This window comes from Phaenicophaeus curvirostris, chromosome 10 (assembly GCF_032191515.1).
Source record: "Phaenicophaeus curvirostris isolate KB17595 chromosome 10, BPBGC_Pcur_1.0, whole genome shotgun sequence".
Lineage (NCBI taxonomy): Eukaryota > Metazoa > Chordata > Aves > Cuculiformes > Cuculidae > Phaenicophaeus > Phaenicophaeus curvirostris.
The window spans coordinates 20,151,297-20,173,165 of record NC_091401.1 but is presented as its reverse complement, the minus strand read 5'-3'; the positions used below and the strand labels follow the sequence as shown (position 1 = coordinate 20,173,165).

The window sequence follows — 21,869 nt, the reverse complement described above, 5'->3', positions numbered from 1 at the left end:
ATTTACTGCCTACTTCCATAGATTACATAGGCATCTCTCTCTGGCTAAGAAAACAGTGAGATCAGAGGCTTTTTGTCCAACAGATTAAGCTTGCAAGGATTCCTTTTCTCACTCCATAAATCTCATCTTTTGTATTCACTATTCTAAGCCAGTTGGCTAAACCGTAGATCACCTGATTTGCATCCCTTTAAAAAAATAATTGTCATTTACATTTTTTCCCTCCACTTCAAAGCAAGAGCATCAGGTGCAGGGATGTGATCCGGTGTACGGACTAATGTCCAGTGGCTCCCACATCACCACAAGCTCAGAAAACACCCTGCAGTGAGTGTGTCGGCAGCAGTCAGCCTTCTGTTTCATACCCCCAGCCAAGGGAAACTGGTCAATGCCAGCCTCAGAGATGCAAGCGCCCAGCTCGTTATGAGCATTTGATCCTCAGGGACAATAGAGGGATTCTGGTCTGTGCGCTTGTGCATGAGTCAATGGCATATTAAGTGCCCTAGTTATTCTGGAAAGAGAAAAAACCTCAGGGATTTCTGAGGGTATAAAGCAGCCTATGAAGATATCAGTCTTATTTTAAAAAAAAAAATAATAATAAAAAGCTGCGATTAATTAGACCAGTGCACTGTCAGAGCCAGGCAGCTGTCAGCAGAGAAGCAGTGAGAGCAGTTAGTGCGGGCTGCAGTCCTGCTATGGAGCACTGCCATCAGCAGAGTTGAGGAAATGCCTGTTGTAATTGGTTAATCAAAGTGAATTAAGCAACTGTAGATTAAACCATTTCTACATGTCCTTATCATTAACAATTTATGTAACCCAGAGTTTGAACTCACACTGGAAAGTCACTCTCTGGAAACCCATCAGTTCAAAAGTTGACTGATGCACTTAAATAGCTGCGATACCAACACATCGCTTGGATACTTTAAATCCTTCATCTTTTAAAAATTTCTATGCATGATTGGTAATTGCACCACAAATTGTATCATGGTGGTAGGCTGTCTCACTACTGCATTGTAGTGTCCTATGGTAGAAAGCAGCTACCTAGCTCCACACCAGAGGTTCTCAAGGTCCTTTTTAAATACTACTTTGTAAAGCAACCTCTCAACACATGTATGAGCAGAGGTATAGCGAGCTTTATACATGTCTGAGCTTCTTCTCTCAAAGCTCACGTATGAATGTCTTGCTCTTCTCTCTGGACATAGCTTAGTGGACCTTAGGGAGTCTGGAGCTAGAAACTAATGTTCTGGATGATTCAAAATGCAAGGAATGTCTCTATAGATGTGTGTCCAGAAACTTGCAGTAAAGCAGAAACAGGCTACATTAAGCTCTCTTTGCTTTAAACATCACACCTCACTGTAGCATGAATGGGCAGGTGGGACTCATAACCCTCCTGCTGACCTGTGGAGTGCCACGGGGCTCTGTGCAACGTTACAACTCGGCAGCAATGTTATGCTGCCACCAATCCAAAAATAAACTTCAAACAGGCAATAGAGACATGTGAAAAGTAGGTCAGCCCCCCAAACGTCTGATAGTGTGGCAACCTTCAGATCTCTCTGCAAATACCAGCCTGCAGGCCAGAAGATGTGATTTTGCCCTTCCTAAACCTGACCTGACTTTTCTCCTGAGTAAATAGAACAAATACAGCATGTTCAACTGTAGTATTTGAACAGTCAGCACTGAAAAGCAGGCTAGCAGGTAGGGAGCCTCACTGTGACACTTTCCTCTGCATGGGGAAAGACTTCTTCATAGTAAATTTGGATATGTAAACAACACAAAGTTTCACGTTGGACCTGAATTTGCATCTCAAAATCCAACAGCCCGAAAGCACAAGACCATGCCACCTGCCAACCTATTTTTCAAAGTTCAAGAATATACAAAATTCCTGAGTGTTCTGGTTCATGGTGCTGGGGAATAAAATGTGAGGCCATACAAAGCACCTTCTTCAGACATTTACGATCAGTGTTTATCAGCATTGATAACTGCTGCTTTAATTCCTTGACCTTCTAACTCGTGGATGTGCTAGGCTTTGCAAAGGTCACATCTCTAACGACATATAAAAGAGCAGGAAGATGCTTTCTTGGGTACCTTAAAGTCATAAGTGGCATCAGGATTTTCATCACAGGCAATGACCTCAGGGGCCATCCAGTAAGGCGTTCCAATGAAGGTGTTTCTCCTGCCCACGGTTCTGTCCAGCTGAGCACTGACACCAAAATCCACTGTGGATAAGAGGGACAAAAGGGCATTGTAAAGTTGGAGAAAAAACTGAGCAGCATCCTTCTGTCAAATGTAAAACTCAAGAGTTAATTCAGACCAACTCCTCTACATGGTTAGGAAAGAAAGACAGGGACAGACACATTCCTGTTTGATCTCTGCTAGGATCAAGAGAGGTCAATCAAGGACGAATCTGATCATCTGATGTCCAGGTTTTGTAAGAAACTCTGTACTTTTTCCTCCTTGCCAGAAGGCAATGAAAAGAAATCACAGTTCTTCATACTAATGAGAAACAGGGTTAGCAACATGAATAAGCAGCAGCCTTTGTTCTGTGCTTTCTCATTTGAATTAAAGCCTGCCAAATATTGGTAGAAGCCTCATTTTTCTACCTGAATTCTTGTTGAAAATAGCAGAAATGCAAAAGTCTTAATGAACTAATGGCCAAGGACAACGGCCCATAGGGAAACGTCAAGCAAAGAGCTGCAAAATGAAGCAAAAACCGATGAAATCAAATCAGTGAGAATACTCTATGGTCCACTAAGTTCACTTTATGCAACACAACGTTGGAGATATGCCCTGGAGAATTTCCCTTTGGAGAGGAATCTTTGCCAGTATAAAGCCAAATGAGCTGGTGGTGCAATCTGTTCAAGCTGGAGTTTTATTCTGCAGTAAAGGCAGAGGTGAGACATGGGAAAACTAGGCTTGCACCTCAGTTTACCAATGTAAGGGTTTACTCAGTAGCATAAATTAAAATGCGCAAAGACAACCACAATAACATTGGTGCTGGTCAACTGAGTATATCAGCACATCGTCTGCACTAAGCTGCTTTGTTCCAGTCTTCCAGGTGATCTTCATGTGAATGCCCGGTCTTCTCCAGAGTGACTAACACCACATAAGAAATTCTTGCAAATTAAACCTTCTCCAACAAGTTGGATTGGAAAACAAATCTGGATTAGGTAACACTAAATTGACTGGACTATAATCCTGTAGGACGTTATATGAAGGTATTGAGGGAACAGCCTTCTGTAATGGCTGGTGATGCACACAAGTCAATTTTCCACCAGGCCATGAAAATATGGACTCGATTTCTTAATCTGTGTCTGACGGCAGAGCTGCCCAAACTGCCTGTCTGAACAGAAACGCCACTGCAAGTACATCTTTGCATGCAGAACTTGGCCACCAACCACTGACAGTACTTGGTTGATACCCAAGGCCTTGTTATTGAGGTTGGCACATGGAAAAAACAGAGTAGCTCTCAGTATCCAACCCCTTTCTCCAAGTCATGTACAGTCAGTTTTGCTGCATCTCTCCAGCCAGCCCACTTGCAGTTTCCAAGCACTCAAACCCACCTAGTTTAACTTCTGCATTTTCCGTCAGCAATACATTCTGTCCCTTGATGTCTCGATGAATTACTTTGTGCTGGTGTAGATGACTCAAGCCCTGGAGAATTCAGAGAAAGGTTAGAGGAATCCAAGTTCAAAGCATGTTATTTTCTGACATTCCTCCTCAGCCAATTATGCTCCAGAAACTGCTGGAATTAAGCACTTGAGAGCTCTTTTGTTTATCATGTGTTCAAAATGCTATCCCATGTCACACACTGAGAGGACATGCCTGGCAAGCAAGACACCCGTCGACAGGCTGTGTGCGCCGCAGTGGGTGCCCACCAGTGCAGGAGACCAGAACCCTCAAATCCATAGAGATTAAACCTAACCTTTCAGTTTCTGCAGGAACCCATATTAACCCAAATTCTTCCATGTCTCCAGACATATTTCCCACCATGTGCTCCCTTGCCTTAGGGAGTAATTTCTGTGGCAGAAATAATAGAATGGTTTTGTCTCCTTTCTTTATTTCCATCATCCAGCTGAAGTAAACCAATTCTCTTTTTATATCGGTCCAATAAATGGGACTTCAATACACTGAAAAGCTTGCATTAAAAACCTACCATGCAAATACAAATATTATAACTTGCACATATGCCTAATGGAGATATAGCTCAAATTAAGAGCCTGTCTCAAAGGCTAAAAGTAACTGTTGTGCTTTTTTATTAGCTCATTAATTTCTTTTTGCAACCTACATTATTATTTCAGTTTCAAAGTAACATCCACCTATACTGCCAGCTTTGTAAAATATGGATTACTTCAAAAACTAATTTTGCATTAGGTTTACTTTTCTCATTAAGCATTCATATTTGAAGAAGAAAATCATTTCTGCTGGTAGTTATTAGTCATTTTATGCTTGTTACCTTGGGACAACACTGCGGAACAGATTATATCTGTGCAGGAGCCATGTTATACCTGGCTAGAGGCACCTTTATGCACTGGAGGCAAAGCAAAAATTTCATTGACTTTCAATGAATCCCTTAACAGCACAGGATCGAGCCTTCTGTTAGAATTACAACTTGTCCTCGAAGTTTGAAGCAAGGAAGGCGGGAGCCTTTCATCACCTGATAGTCCACAGGGGCCACCAACCAAACGCCCCAACACACGGCCAAAACGTGAGCGATGACACACGATGGTGGCCCTGGGACATGAGTCAGTGGCTGGGTTCTGACTCACTGCCAGGAACTATTTTAAGAAGTAGACCCACAGAGCTCATACGTCTAAAATAAACCCATGTAACTGTGGTTTTCTGGCACTGAAAGCACTGTCCGTACAACAAATTAGTTACAGTGCCAGTGTTTCCTGCACATCATGTTGGTGCAGATGGTGGCATTCAGGGTCAACAGAGAAGTGCTGTGTCAACTCTGGACACCAGCAGCAGCCTCAGCAGCAGTGTCTGACACCTCCTTTTGGAGCAGTCATTTGCCTTGTTTTCTTTAACAGCACTATTCAGGTTGAAAAAGACCTTTAAGATCATCAAGTCCAACCACAAACCTAACACTGTCAAGTCCACCGCTAAACAATGTCCTTAAGTTCCACATCCACACATCTTTTAACTACCTCCAGGGATGGTGACTCAAGCACTTCCCTGGCCAGCTTGTTCCAGTGCTTAACAACCTTTACAGAGAAGAAATCTTTCCTAGTATCCAATCTAAACCTTCCTTGGTGCAAACTTGAGGCCTATTCCTCTTGTCCTTTCCTTTCAATGGCTCTTCTACAAGTTTCCTTCATAAACCTGTTATTTCTTTTTCCTCCTGAACAAAACCTCAGTTCACAGAGCAAAAGATTTTCATGTTGAGCAACCATTAGGATCACATCATCAGACCTGCGTCACACAAAACGCGAGCAAGCCTTTGCTGAAGCTGCTGTGTCCCAGCACATGATACTCTGGCATGACCAAATTTAAGACATTTCAGTCAAACATTTATCTTGTGGGTAAAAAGGCTGAAGCATCCTCATTAAAGCCAGAGACGTGGATTTAATAAAACATGGGATGCTTTTTAATCATGAAGATTCTTTCCACCAACTTCATTAGGCCTCATCTTTCTGTTAACTGAAAACATAATTCTAATGTAAATAAAATCATTGCCCTATTAATACTAAAGGAAATTATATTTTTGCTGAAGGAGACAGAGAGTTAAAAGTCAGGAAACTAACAGAGCTAAAGGGCATTAAATATGGCTTATTTATTATGCATCATACAAGTACATGAATCATTCATGCCCTTCGGCACCAAGGACCCTCCAGCCATTGGCAGCACAGCAGGCACAAAGCCTGCAGAGCCAAAAGCTTTCCGTGTCCCCTGAGTGCCAAGTGCAATACTCCAACAACTTCCAACATTTAGCTCCCTCTGGACATGTACCCGTAAAATCTCTCTGCAGATGTAGGCAATCCACTCCTCCTTCAAGGTGTTCCCCTTCGTGTTCTTGATGAGGTCAGTAACAGAACCTGCACCACAGAACTCCATCACCAGCTGCCAAAAGGAACAAAAATACAATTACTGTAATGATGCTGACAGCATCCCCCACGCTGCCCAACCCCAGGGTAGGACTCTGACAGTGGCAACACAGTCGTGGGGCCACTGCACTGCTACACAGAAACACCCAGAAATAATATTGAGTGTATAAGCTTCTAATCCATGTAGGTTTTGTTATAAAAATGGAACAATAAAAGGCTGGAAGGCTTGAAAGGCTTGTTGCTCTCCAGAAGGATAGGAACAAGAAACGAGAATCAGTCCAGTGCTGAAAATCAGCAGAGGAAATTGGAAACCTTGCATCTTGGACCTCCCAGCTATATATCCCACTTTATACTTACAATCAATGTTCAGTATCAATATTTAGTATCAGCAACAATACAAACAAAACTTTACCTCTTCAACTCTGAAAATATGAAGGCAACAAGACAGATGCTTGAAAGCTTCCTACAACCTTAAAAAAACTAGATACACTTTTCAAATGTGGTTTTGTTGTTGGCTTTTTTTTTACCAGGACTTTGCTTTTAACAACCTTTTTCAGCAGAAAAGCCTCCAGCTGCAATTGGAGCCCTACTGCCTGGCTTGGTTCAAATGCGATGGGACACCACCGCTTGTACCACTTACAAATTTCATAATATCAAATACAGAAGTACAACAATCTAAATCAGGCCCAAATCTAATCTTGTCATTGAGCAACGGTGAAATAAACTTTATAAAAATAGCCCAAGATATGAGTCTGCTCCCAGGGACACCACAAATCCCCAGGGCATGCAAGAGTTGTCAGTGTGCTCCAGAAAGCGAGCACAGCCCGTATACACAACAAGCTTCCTCCAAGACCTGTAGAAGTGTTTCTCTCAGATGTGAAACTACGTTTTCCAATTAGATCATCTTGTTACCAGAAGATACTCCCTTATAAGTTGTGCTTTGCCAGACTCTTCAATGCACACGTTTAAAGTTTATCACATGAAGCTTATGTGGCATTTAATGTTCTCCAAGCAAGTGACATCACTTTATTAAAAGCATGGGCCAAAACAAGAAGAATAAGAAACAGCAGAAGGCTTACTTCTAACCAAATTGCTCAAACGCAGTGATTTAAAAGACCATCATAAACAAATGATCATAAAATCCAGACACTCTTCCCTTTGGCTAATTGACATATCGGGAATATCAGCATCTGCATGTGTTTTTGATAAATGGACATTTGGAATATCATGGCAGCAAGCATGGAAAGGAAAACCCTGGATAGCTGAGCCAGCCACAAACACTTTCCAACCCAAAAGACTGCCCTCTCCAGTCTCCTTCCATGGAAATTCATCCACAGGCTCTCACCAGGGTTTGGACCAAGAGGAAGAGGAAGGGCGTGCTATGCTCTGTATAGCAATCACAATGCTTAAAAGAAAACAGAAGCAATCCCACTAAATGTACACAGTGCATCCATTACATTTCTCAGATTACTTTTATGGAGCTAATGGTTTGCTTGGTGCTCTATCCTGTGCCTGATTTCCACAGAGCAAAGATGAATTTTGCACCAGGAGGTGAATAATACAGCCACCTGCTGATGTATCCTGAATGTGCAATTGTTAAATGTCTTGGAGACCAAAGATGAAAACAGAGAGACAGAAAGAGAAACTCCCATGGGGAGTGTTTCCCACTTGGCTCTTTAAGAGCCGCAGAGTCCTGTAACAGCTACAGGAAAATATCCAGCACAAGCAGATCTCTGGCAGTACCAGCAGGCTCAAGGTCCAGCTGGGCACGGGCCAGCGGGGCTCAGCAGTGTGCACGTGCTGCTAACAGCACTTCCCAAAAGCTCTGCCATGAGTTCTCCAAGAGAACCAGCAGCAGAAAGAAGATGAAGCTGCCCGAGTACCTCTGTCAGCAATGGAGAGCTAATGGATATCTGACATCACAAGTCAGCATCTCCAGAAGGTTTGGATGGAACAGGGGAAAAGCTGCAGCACTTAGCAGCACTGTGACCCCTTTATGTTTTTACCGTTTCCTTTGCCCCTCAGACGATGGCTGAGGAGTCACTCCAACAGGTCATGTAAGACCTCACCCACAGCAGTGCATGTCCTGCTGGGTGATGGAGCTCAAGAATGATAAATATCCACTGAAGCAGGTAGAGGAACATGAACTGGTCTTCTCAGAGGATGTGAGGACTTGCTCAGCCAATAGTCAATAGTATGTATGGACTGGTAAGTCCCAGAGAGGGAGAAGAACAAGGTAGACGTTGGTATAATATCAATATATCAAAACACTACGGGTATATTTAGGTCGAAACCAACAAACAGCCTTCCAGAAGAAAAGTGGAACAAAAATGGAACAAAAATGGAACAAAAGTTCCAGCTGATTTTAGGACGGAGCTTAGGATACTTTGGAAAGGCTTCGAATGGTACTACACTAAGATACTTTCTTAGAAGTCCTGTGTCTCCAGGTGAGTGCTTCACCCTGCACACACTTGCATCATTACCAATCTTGTTACTAGATGAAGTCATGACGGAGTAAGACAATAAACATGAAATGCAGATTGAATTTTTATTAACCATAATTAAAATTATCATCAAGATAGGCTAAAGGTAAGATCATCTTCTGAAATTTAATTTGCAAGCCCATTTGTTGAGGAAGTATTTTTAAATACAGTTCATTTAGCATTTACTTGGTTCTTCATATCAGAGTGACAGCAAACTTCATAAGCAAGGCAAATTCAGAAGCAGCAGCTGTAAATTTCTGTGTCCTGCTGTCTCATGAGTTTTTTCTTTAAAGAGCCTTCACAGCTTTCAAATCAACCACCGCCTTCCCCAGTTTGCGAACGGCCAGTTCGCAATTCTGCTCCCATTACCACTGTACATTACCTGGAAGGGCTCCAACCTGAGCAACCCCCATCCAGCTGAGGGTGAACTGGTCCAGCTTGTCCAGAGGAACCCCCAAAAATCATCCAACTTTATTCCACACACTAAATCCTTCTGTGCTTCTATTCCTCACCCCACAAGCAATTTGACTTCTCTTTATTGCAGAAAGCAAACACACAACATCCCGAGCATAAATGCTGCTGTAAATCCTTCTTCCTGCTGCGTGTGAAAACAGAACCTGGGTGAACTGCCATCCATATGCCCAGGCCACCTAGGCATCCCCATCCCACCACACAGCCTGGCTCCCTTGCAAAAGGGCTCCTCATCACACACATTGTGGCACCTGAAGCCAGGGATGAAACATTAAAAAAATGCAGAGCCCTTCACTTGGTGGATCAGCAGAAATGCTGAGGCCCACTTCAGAAACAGAAATCTTGATTAAACTGGTATAAAGCAATGACAAAAATACTCTATAGGAAGATAAGTGCAGGTTTTAATTGCCTGTGTCAGTGCTACAGTGGAAAACAGGCTGTGATGCTGCAGCAGCATGCCTAGGTGGGAGCAGCAGGGCCAGGGCTGCTCCGCTCTCCCCTCTCCAATGGCAGCATCAAACCGCTCTTGAACATGTCCATAAATAAATGACTTGCCAGACTGCACCCTGCCCTGCACATTGAGGCCAGACAAGCAATTCCTGCCCCTGAGGGAGCCAGCAGGCAGCTACGCCACGGGTCCTGAGCAGGGTGAAAGCTTTGGGATTAGGGATGGCAGTGAAAGGAGCCGGGCTTGCAGCCTTGCAGTGTTTATAGCACTGATCTCACTTTGAAGAGGAGTGAGAATGAAAGAGTGCTCACTTAGCCAGCCAGCCAGCAGAAGAAAGCCTCTCTACTAACCCCAGGCTCTCAGTTGGGGGCTGAAGGAGCAGCCCCGCTCTCCCTGGGACTAGAGGGCTTCGAAGGACCAGAGAGAATTACAGCTCAACCAAAAAACACACCTTCTCAAATGTTTAATGATTGAATTCTTGTGATATGAGGTACCGGCAACTGCCCAAAAGTATTCTTTAGCGCCCATAAACAAATTAAGAGCAATCCTCCTCCAGGCTGCACAGATGCAACCCAGTGCTTCAACGGCTTGAAATCCATTTTCAACGGAGCCTCGTTGCTCTCCAGAACCCTGGTCTGACTCTGTTCATAACACCCCGCAGCAATTCAACGGGCCCCTACAGCTCAACAGGGTGAAAAAATACACTGCAACTATGCAGTGACAACCCTGAGCATCGCACGGCTGCAGCGGTGCCACCCTGACTTTGCCTCTGGTTCGAAATCATCGTACCCTAATTCCTTCTTCCCCCAATACTGCTCCAGATTACTGGCTGCAGAAGACACACTGAAGGCCATCCTGCCGTGCTCGCCTCGAGCAGGTATTTGGCAACCTGCCTATTAGCAATTTTTCCCCCCACTTGGTGACAGATGCAGCTGCGGGCGCAGGCAGGGTTGCCATGGCAGCCATCCATCAGCAGCCAGCTCCGCTGGGCCCCGGGGACTGCGCCGGGTGGGCTCTGCCCTGGGTGGGCCCTGCTGCCAGCTGCCACTCAGCCCCTGCGCTCTGCAAAGCCCCCTCTGACCCAACCCTGGTCCTGTGGCCCTTGTTTCTCCATTAACGGCTTCAGTGCACTGCGAACAGCAAGGGGAGATGACAAACATCCAGCATGGTGGCAGCCCTGTCAATGTATACAGTGTGTAATGGATGGGAATAAAGCAGAGGTCCTGCAGCTTCCCACTCTCAGGGCAGGCAATGTGCTGGGGAGGGCGGTTGCCGCCCCCGTCAAGGGCACGCTTCCTAATGAATGACCTCTGCCCCTGCCAACCCTCTACCCCCAAAATATCTCAAAATAACCCCTCTTTGGGTTACATGCATGCTGGTAACCCTTACCTTAGATCTGATATGTGCAAAGCAGAAGTTAATGAGGTTAATTCTGAGAAGCAGCAGCTAACTGATAACCCGGGTCCTCACCATCCCCTGAGTCATTTCCCCATTTTCGGCAGCCTACACTCTTGCACTGCAGGCTCCCCAGGTCTGGATGACCTTTTCCTGCTTAGAGATGGACACAATCCCTCCCCAAGGTCCACAGCACTCCCAGAAAGTAACACTTTATCCATTACAGGAATAAGCCTACCTCCTATTTTTAAATGATCCATAAAGGTCGTCCCTATGACTTTTACTTCCTTTTTTCCTAATTTATCAGATTTGTGATGGATTATCAACTGCAAGAATACATGCCAAGCAGCTCTTTAACTTCAGGAAAACTTGCTTGTTTAGTAAACTGGTCTTTCAGGGCAAGTGGCTGCTATCGAATGGAGCAGCAGCACTGAAAGACCTGCTCATCACCACAGCAGAAGCAATGACAATACTTCATGTCAGAAGCCTGCCGTGCGTTTCCGAGAGATCTTAATCTCCACTGAAAGAGCTCCCTGTTTTTTATTTCCGTATCAGCCTCCTGAATGTCGATAAAAAGAATTACTTGGGCATTATCAGAAATCGTTTTATTTCAACAAAGGGCCAATGAAAAATAAACAAGCCTTTATCTGTGTTGAAAGACTGATAGAGTTCGCACAAGTCCTAATTCAATCAGATCCTGAAACAACAGCTATTTAACACAGCGACACCAGCACATCTCTCCTCCATGGCCATGGAGCCTTGCTGTGAACACCTTTACTAGCCCCAGCACTGGGCATAGACTTAAAAAAAACTCCACACCCCAGCACTCTTCAATGCAAGGAAAGCAGCTTTTGCAACATTTTTTTTTTTCACTAACCCATGAAAAAGGCCCCAAAATTCAGAAGAGAGGTAGGTGGTCTGAAAGGAAATTCCGATTATCTATCTGCCTCTCACAGGGAGCAAGAGACAAGCAGCACAGCTGGGTGATGAACACCACCTCCCCTTGCACAGCTGGGTGAACAGTCAGGGAAAACCCAGGTTCTGCTCCCAACTTTAGGCATCTGGAGGTCATACAGCACATACAGCATCCTCTGCTGTTTCATGATGATGAAGATTTCATAAAAGAGTCTCTCAGTCCAAGGAGTTTTCTACTTGTTTTGAGTGTCTGAGCTGCTCTGAATGGGCAAACTATTTAAAAAACATTATTTTTTAACACTTCTATATAACAAGATCTCTTTGCACTAGAGATGGAGGAAATCAAAAAGAAAAAGCCCTCTTCCCTGGTCAGACCATGCTGACTCCAGACCCAAGCAGCAGAAAGGCCCTGAGCGGAGCACAGCTCCAGAGGTCTTCCCTCTCTATTGAGGGCTTTGGCACAGGGTTGGTAGGGCTTTCCCCCCTTCCTAGGCACTTCAGCAGCACAGGGGATATTGTTGTGGGTTGGTTCTTCTATTTTACTTTTTTTTTTTTAAACAGATTATAAAACAGCTAGAGCCAAATGGAATTTCATGGGATGAAAAAGCATTTCTCAGCTTGACAGCTTTCTCCTTGCTGAAACCCAGGCCAGCTGCAAAGAACAGGTTTTTTAAGAGTTCCCACCAAAAATAACCCCAACATCCAAGTAATAAAAGTCCCTGGCGTTCAAGCCCTCAAATCTTCCCAATAATTCAGTGTACCAGAAAGTCTCGAGTAACAAAGCAGTGCATAAGTCCATCAGCTCCATTTTTTATCCCAGGTGACATGGAGAAATGTCCCCCAAACTCTTCTGGTTCCCACAGCCATGCTTTGGCATGTGGACACAGCTGAAGCCGCTGAACCTTTTGCTGAAATAAAGCCTAGGTTATACAGAAACTAAAGGAAAGATGCTGCTCTTCAGCATCTCCATGGCCTCCCAGATGAACCATGGATATTTGTTCCCCTTGAAAAATTTGGCTCTAGCAATCCTGTTCAGGAACAGAAAAACTTGGGAAACCACCTACAGATTACACAGAACTAATTAAGAGGAAATAAATGCTATAGGACAACACCCAGGGCATTAGATTTAAGGTGACTCAAAGGCAGCCCTCCCTTCAAGGCTCCCCTAAAGGAAGCATGGTCTCAGTTGCTGGTCACACACCCACGGGTGTTGCAGGCTGTTGCTCCACAGACTCAGATCAGTACAGCTGAGCTCAGAAAACAGCATAGTAACTTTAATTATTTTTTCATCCCCCTTACGATGACACCTGGAGCCTCGGACCTGCAGTGCCTGCTGTCCTGCTCAGCCCCCGTGAGCACCAGCTGCCAGTGAGGAGGTGGGCTCTGATGCTCCAGCTGTCTCCAGAGATAAGTGGTGGATTCAAACTCTATCGTTCGCAATTTGGGAATGCTGAATTAACAGTGAAAAAGCCACTGACAAGGGACACAGCAGGAGGAGGCAGGCAAGGATTTACGGGGAGGCAAAGCAGCTTGTAGCCCTTCAGCAACATGAGGAATCTTCACTGAAATGGCTGAACAGCCACAGACCTTCCAACCCTTCCCTTGCCAGCCCTCTCCTCTTTATTCACCGGCACTCGCTCTGTGAAACATTAAGCATGAAAAGCAGCGCTGAGAGCTGGCAGGAATCACACATGCCCAGCATACCCCCCCAAGCCTCCATCTTCCCAGCTCCCAGCAACGCTCCCGGCTCTCTTCAACTGATTTTTTTATGCATTAATTTTTATAGGACGGAATAATGTTCAATTGAATATTGTAACACAGATGTTGTTAATGACAATTCAGAATAAACATGGTTTTATCATCAGTCTGCAAAGATTTTATGGCAAAGCGGAGTAGCATTTTGCAGTGCAGAAAGAGCCTTTTCAAAGCTGTGACTTCAAAAAAGATGGATTCAAAATAAGGTTTTTGTACAACACAGTTCATGGTAGAAGGACAACACGGAGAAAATAATTTGTGTCAAAACTCAGTTATTTTAAAGAAAAGAATGCAACTTGCCCAGAGCTGATCATCCATTCCTGGTGGGTTCTTTTTAATAAAAGCACCATAATACGTAGCGATATTTCGGTGGTGAGAATACTTCTTCAGCATGTTAATTTCTTGTTTGATCTCTTCCTCTTCATCCTGGGATGAGGCAAAAAGAAAAAAAAAATAAACAGAGGCACTGAGAGACTGCACTTCACAGGCTCCCATTTCTCTTTGCACATGGGTGAACTTTCACACTCCCCACTTCTGACTAACCTCGTCTAAGTTTCCTTCCACCATTTTTTACAGCCACTTTTTTCCACAGAGCCCTGGGAGAAAACCCATGCTTTGCTATTTCTCCACACTTCTTCACATTTTTAAATTAATTCCTTTATAAATCATGTCATAATTTACATGAGTTGCATGCTGCTCTGAAGCTAAACCACACCTGCATTACCCCAGTAAAGCATCAGCATGTTCTCCAAGACTCATTAAAGGTCCAAGAAGACGGTTTTCTAGAAAACATTGCATGGCAGAAGTGTTTCTGCACTGAGCATCCCAGTGCCTATCCACCTGGGAAGCAGCACAAGGCATTTGAGGACACCAAGGGTTACTGGTGGTATGGCACCCTGATTTTATTTTAAGCTGACCAGATTCCAGGCCACTCTAATTCCACAGCCTGTGGAGCAGCAGTTAGTGCCTTGATGTCAATGAGCTTTGTTATAAAAGGACCAGAAGGGATGTTACTTGTTTATTCTTCTTTATTATCCTTGTGACCTTCACCTGCTTCATCCTGACTTCAGTTTTACAAATGGGCAAAGGACAAGACACCCCAATGAACAGCAAAGCTGCAGGAGCAGCTCTTCTTGAAGAGCAATGCTCCCTGACTCCCAGGTGTCACAGAACACAGGCAGAAACACGGCTTTCTTCTCAAATTACTATGAAAAGTGATTTAATGACCACAGTCTTCCAGAGAGAATTCAGCAAAGAATACTGAACATGAGGACTGGAGGAACAAATAAAACAAGTAGCTAGGCGAAGCTCATATAAACAACCTTCAATATTATCATTGGTAAGAATATGGAGAGAATAAGCACTGAAGAGGACAGAGAACAGGCCCAGACATTACAAGGGAAACCCAAGGATGTTCTGGAAGACCTTTATCAGCTCCTTCCTTTAAGCAGTCAACACAAATTTGCTTGTTTTTCATTAGCCCAGAAACCAGGGAATATAACACTTAGTTAATCAGGCCCAGGAGACTGTTTTTCTTTAATTGAAGCCCTTTGCAACCAAAAAAGCAGCTGGATGCTCAGTGGTGCTGGAAGCAAGGAGCCTCTCTAGGAAAAGACGGAGATAAGCCACAGGGATAGTTGGTCTATGGTTTTCTCTCGAGTCTCTTTTTAGGTTCAAATATTCAAAATGATGGTGGTGCGGGAACCCTAAATATCAAAGCTCTGGATGGTACCAGAGGATACGTCTGCACGGCCAGACTCAGGGGTCTCCAGCCCAACCTCCTGCTCCAAGCAGGACTACTGCCATCAACCACCACCAGCAAATCCAGCAAGGGAAGGAAGAAACAGGAATGATCATAGCAAGCTGCTGTAACTGCTCCAACCCCCAAACCGACAAACCCCACAGACTAGGTTTTGCTGCCGCACTTTCCCTCCATCAATCAATTCTGTTACATCAATCGCTGGAAGTAGGTCATACAGCATACAGCAGGACTAGCCCCTGGAAAATGAATCCCGATTCTTAATTCAGAGATAGTGGTTGCCCAAACTGATGAAGTACTGTAATTTGAGGGCCTCTATGCTGCAATCTTCCCTAACAGATAATTAGCAAGAGCGCAGATGAGTTAAACAAAGCATTGTTGTCAGGAGCCTTTAGGGATTTAGCGCAAGGCACGTGGTTGCAATGAGATGCTGTCTGAGAGATCACTTAAAACATGTTTCTCCAACATCTTTGCTTGGAAGCGATGATATTTTAAAACCACTGAACTAAGTCTGCGCTCAAATTTAAACCCTCAAAGTAATATTCTGATTTCTTAGCTTAAATTTCTTGTACCGTCAGACTCATCCCATGCGAATCGTGCTGCTATTTATGCCATCGGGTTGTGTCTGGTGGGTCTGCCCGTTCCCTTTGAGCCTACTTCTCATAAGAACCAGATAAATGGCACTTATAAGTATCGCGAGGAAACAGAAACAAATCTTATTTACATTTACAGACTTACTTTCATGCATCACTTCACCTGTTAGCACAAAATACCAACCTGCATAAAAGGTCCTGTAGATATTAATACCACAACATCTAAGCTATTTCAAAACATACTCCTGAGGCCAGCTGACTGCTTTCACAGAGAGTCAATTCTGTATGTGCTGAATTACTATAAGCTAATGGAAAACGTAATTCAAAAATAAGATGGGTAGATTGGGATCAAGCCCTAAATTTTGAAATGTTTTATTCCAGTAAAAGAAATACCACAATGAAACACATTCTTGCTCCCAAACCTGGCACTGTTTAAGCAAGCAGGATCTTTGGGAGGTATAATACTGCACTAAAAAAAATTTACTTAAGAAAAAGCATTTTCCCATGACCCTCCACAACGCATTTGTTTAGGTTTTTAGGAATCATAGCAATTCCACTCACTTTTTCTTCTATGGCCATCAAGAAAGAGTGCAATATTTTTTTTTCCCCTAAATTCTGTTATTAATTCAATAACTTGTAAATTCTTAGTTCTCTTCGTCTGATACAAGTTTCAAAAAAGCCACATTTCTGAGAGCAGGGTGATGCATTTTTTCCTCTTTATCAGTAGGACGCAGAGGAGTGATTTAACTTGCCTAGTGAAGTTATTCCTAACAATACCTGCACACAGCCTTGGTGAACAAAAGCTTTTCGGTGAAAAACAGGAATGAGGAGAAACTGAAATGTGTTACGAATACATGATTCTGTTGCTATGATTTTCTTCAGATTTTATTAACACATTTGAAAGAACCCCTGCTGGCCCTGGATGCTGCTTTGTTTCAGCATAAAATTACTCAAATCTGCAAAACTCTTCTAGATTTATTTTTTTTTCGCATATTTATTAAAACCAAAACCTCTTACTGATACATTTCACATTAGGGCAAAGGGGATTTGCATCCCAGGAACACAAACCTTCCCCCAAATGCCACACGTTATCACACCCCATCTCCTTTCCCCTCTTAGCTGTCATTTAAGGATGCAGGAGGAGGATGAGGATACATTACCCCGGTGACGTCCATAACCTTAATAGCAGCAAGCTGGCCTGTTTTAACATGACGACCCTGCAAAAGAAAAGGGAGAAGTTGGTTTGTTTTGCTTGGTGGCAATGTTTTTCTCACAGTGAACAAACAACATCCTTAAACAATCTCCTCACCCTGGCAGCAGCCGCATGTTTGGTTTTTTTTTTTTTGCTTTTTCAAGAGCATCTTCACAGCAGCCATGATGGGAAAGCAATTCCCTCCCCTTCCTCCTGCCATTACAATTAATTAGTAAAGGGCCTTCAATGCTGTATTTTCCTGGCAAACAAGTGCTGGAAATATCCTTTAATGCTCAGCCATGCAAAAAACCAGCTCGGGGCTTCTCCTGAGCACAGAGCATGACTCGGCTGTAAATGGTCTGCTGGAGCCATGATGATGGAAACGCGCTTGCTGAGGTACTCGCACAGCACAGACTTTGGTCCCCTTGTATCCCAGCCCCAGCTCTGTGGACCTGGGGACACCCGAGGGACATCAATCCTGTATGGCACCAATGTACACTCTGTCCATTAATTTGTTTACTGTGCAAAACCCGTGGTTAGCAGGCTAGAGAGGGTTTTAAAATCTGATTTTCTTCTTGGCTATGGAAGTGACTCCATTTTCAGCGCTGGTACAAGCAGGAAGCATGGAACTAGAGGAGATGCTCGAGAGCTAGGGTGGAAACAGAAACTCCTTGACACATACGACCTCTGCAGTTTTCAACAACTGAAAAATTAGCGAATTACTGTCACGAATGGCTTGTTGTATAGTGCTCAACTACATCAATCCTAGTGGAAAAATGCTTGGAAGCGATGAGGAAAACTATAAAAGAGCCCAACTGTTGACAGGGTCATAAAACCAATGCAACCACTATCAAGTAAGCCAATTCCCAGCCTTATCTTCCCTCACGAGAAATGGATCACACAACATCATATCAAAATTACTCATATTAAATCATTCCCCCCCTCTCCATTTGAGGGCACGTGCTCTGCTTACAAACCAGGCAGAGCCAGAGGAAAAGATGCTCGCTTTCCATGAAAACCAGCAGCCGCCAATTCCAGCAGGCAAGCTGGGAGGCAAAGGGAAGCATCCCTGTTCCCCAGTCGCTTCTTACTACAGGAGCAGCCCAAGGCTCCATCGCATGAGATACGGTGTGAAGGACACGGGGAACAGCAGCTCCTGCCCTGCAGCACTGATAATTAACGTACCAATGACAGAACAAGGAGCAGAGGCTGAGAGGGGTTAAGCTGCAGCATGGTAGAAATATGGAAAAATACGTGCTTTTCCTAAATTGCAGGCTCCTCTGCCCTCTCTCCCCTTCTTGCCCTCTCCAGTGTGCTTGTTGATGAACTAGGGCTTGCGTGCAGGTTTCCTAGCCCTCCTGCAGACTGGAGATGATTTTTCACACCACCTCGCCACTGGCAAGAATTCCAAATTACTGGACACAAGGACCACTCTCCAGCCCTTCAAATTTCCAGGCACGACACTGGGGAGCAAACCCACGCGCTGGCTGTGGAGCAAGGCAGCATCATCCTCTCCAAATTTATGACTTCGCCAGGAAGCCAATTCACCCACCAGGGTTCCTCACTCCTTTATTAACACAATTTATATGTTCTGAGCAACCGCATGTTCTAACAACAGAAAAAGAGCTTCCTTTTAAAATATGCCACATAAAAAAAATATATATAGGTATTGAATAAAACACAGCCCAGCAGCACCAGGCTGTGGTTGAAGCATCCCCTGGACATGGCCATTGGGAAGGAACAGCACATCACTAGATATCATCTATCTACGTAGCATGATTTGCAAAAACAAATCATCCCCTTGCTAAATTCATTCTTCTTTGCTTGGCTAGGAAGCCCCCACATGTACTAACTCCTCAATTAAAGCCAATGGAGCACGAGCAGGGGATAGGCTCGGACATAACTGTGGCACACTGAATCTTCCATGAAACAAAGAAGAGCAATGAGGCATTTTAAGCCACATATTTGCTAGTAATATCCACCTTCATCTGACATATCACCATCTCATCTTCTATTTTATGCAAATGCCCAAGCCTTACTGTGGCGGAGTGCTGCTGCCAACCTCCTATACCAGCCAAGGGAAGAAGGAGACCTGTGTGCCCAACACCACCCTTCTCCCAGGGATGTGCCACCACCCCATCCACCTCCCAGCTATTTACAGATGAAGCCAAGAACTTCATATTAGTGTGAACATTTACCAAAACAAAATAAACCACTTTGAAATGCATGGAAACATAAGCCACGAGAGACACATCATGCAAAAATCAGGTGAAGCAGAACCAGTAAGTATTTAGTCTCAAAACTTTAGAACAAAGATTTGCTTTTTGTACAGTTTCTTTCCAGTGATGCATTGTTGAACTTCATAAACACTTCCACCTCTGTCCAGGGAACCCAGGCATTTCCTCACCAGTCACCTGTCCCTTTTAATTCAACATATCTAGTGCTTCGCATTGATTCTTGCAGTGAAACCATCATATATAGTTTGGAAAAAACAGTTGATTTTCACCCTAGTGCAGGCATTCTTGGGTTTACAATATAGATAAAGACAGGTTGGAGAAAGAGTCTGAGAAGCGAAAGTGATGGATACAATACAGGAATAAAATTAGCATCTGACCTGCTCACATTAAAAGATGTCACAGCAGCAACAAGCCTTTCAATGGCATAAGCCACCAACCTTCTTCTGCACATTGACCATGCAGAAGGAAGTGCCTGTCCCCAAAGGCTGGAAGCAGGAACAGGAGCACAAATGTCCCTGCAGCATTTCCAAAGCATCCAGCTGGACCAGTCAGTGGAGCCGTTTCTTCCAAAGCCAAGGAAATCTGAAATTATTAACTGACACATGGCAAGGGCTATATTCTCCAGTGTGAGCCTTGTACTACTGTTAATAAGCAACAAATTCGGATTGGGGTAGCAAGTCCAAGAAAAGTGCCAGAAAGCCCCTGTCACAATATGCTTTTATTTTCTGCGTGTCCTCCACACATCGAAACTTGTTTGGTTTTTGGTTTTTTTTTCCTTTAAGCCAATGCCAGAGCAGAAACCTCCACTGCAAAACCACACAGTGACAGAGCCTAATTCCTGCTCTTGGGGTCATCTTAGCTTCCCCCAACAGCAAAGACAAAACAAGTAAGACTGCAGGTACCTATACAGAATTCCAACAGAAATTCAGTTTTTAAAAATTTCCTCCTTTTTTGTACCCCTGTGTTTGGGAGCTTGCCCTGGGGATGCTGGAGAGCATGCAGCTGCCCAAAGACAAAGCCTCCAGGAGGATGAGATCCTTCCAGGGTAAAGCAGTCACTTCTGATCCTTCAGACTATACCAACAACAACATTTTGGCAACGGGAGAGAAGGAAGTCAGAGAGGAGCAATAATCACTGCAGCCACCCTTGCTCCTTGCACCTTCCTCACCTTCTGCCTGCTTAATAATCAATGCCAACAGCCCTCGGTCGCCTGCCTGCCTGCAGAAAAGGAACTGATCTGCTCTTTAGCAGTCTGTAACATTTTGACTCCTTGCCTTCTCTGTCTCCTGGCATTGTTTGGGATTTTCCCATATGTCAGCAGTGGGTGAGTTGCTGCTAGCACCTTGTACGTCAGAGTAAGAGATGCAAAAGGACCAGCATCCTCCCAGAGCCTAAGCTGCCATGACATCCCAGCATCCAAAACATGGTACCATCATTCCCATCCTGCCATGAGGCTCAAGCTCCTGCATGCTATCATCTCTGCTTTGGACATAAGCATAGGTTTACCCGTTCACATACAGCAGCAACTAAAGCCCCTAGAAGTTCATGAAGAGCAAGGAGAAGAGATTTCTAGGAGGCACTTTAACTGGACCGTGTTGGCTGTTCACAGGAAGCGCTGCAAGATTTGAAGGACCACTGCCAGTATCACTTGGGACACAGCTTTTGGAGGTCTCAAATACACAAATATCCTCCAACACTTCCCTGCTCCCTTCCCTGAAGCAGGTTTTGCATCTGGCTACATGATGTCCTGGATGATCTGCAAGATCTGCTTTCATCTTCATAAATTCAGCACCATTACAGACACTGTGACGGCTGTGGCAGTGTAAAACAAATAGGAGGAAATCTGAGCTACTAAAGCATTTTTCCCTCTCCAGATCTACTGTCAGGGTTCACTTGGGTATAAACCCACATTTCAGCCTCAAGATTATTCAAGCATGATCTTCAAAGCTGCTAGAGTTTTTAATTAAACATCTATCTGAGCATAAATCATGCTCCTAATTACTCTCAAAATGTTATATCAACTATCACTAACCTGATAATATGAAATATATATTAAGACTAATTTCTGCTAATGAAGCAGGTACCACAAGTTTTTCCTTCAAAGGTTGTGGTCCTTGCATTCCATAAAGCATAAAGCACTGGCACATGACTGTAACATTGAAACAGGCCTTTAAACACCAACTGGAGCATCCAGGCATTATATTTACTAAATAATTAAACTCTGGCCTCAATATCAGCCTTTGTACACAAAAACTGCATAATCTGGCCCAGAAGTTGAGTCCACATTTTAAGGACAGAAAGCTGAAGATTGATTTTTGCTTTTTAAAATTTTGCTTGCACAAGCATGAATTTCACCTTTAAGCAAAACCTGCTATTTCTGTACCGAGAAATATATCTCACCACATTTACTTAACTTCTGCTGTCTGCTCCTATTCGTTCAACAAAATACATGACCCACCACCTGCTGCAACCACTGGGACACAAGACACCACCAAAATTGTCGCTTTTTTGAGAAAGGCAGAGCTCCCGTTTCCTTCAGCTAGACACGAGCATCATCTCTTAAACCTCCCGAGCAGGGCA

At 44.0% G+C, this 21,869-nt stretch overlaps 1 protein-coding gene across 7 annotated transcripts in view; it reads right to left on the bottom strand.

Moving 5' to 3' along the window:
* Nucleotides 1-21,869, bottom strand: part of TNIK (TRAF2 and NCK interacting kinase) — a 162,419-nt gene that overhangs the window by 56,382 nt on the left and 84,168 nt on the right. For all 7 annotated transcript variants that reach the window (XM_069864560.1, XM_069864554.1, XM_069864557.1 and 4 more), the window contains 5 exons: nucleotides 17,021-17,077; nucleotides 13,809-13,934; nucleotides 5,947-6,057; nucleotides 3,555-3,645; nucleotides 2,080-2,210 (listed from right to left, as the gene is read on the bottom strand). In XM_069864560.1, coding sequence (XP_069720661.1) covers nucleotides 2,080-2,210; nucleotides 3,555-3,645; nucleotides 5,947-6,057; nucleotides 13,809-13,934; nucleotides 17,021-17,077 — 516 coding nt within the window. The remainder of the gene's footprint in view (nucleotides 1-2,079; nucleotides 2,211-3,554; nucleotides 3,646-5,946; nucleotides 6,058-13,808; nucleotides 13,935-17,020; nucleotides 17,078-21,869) is intronic.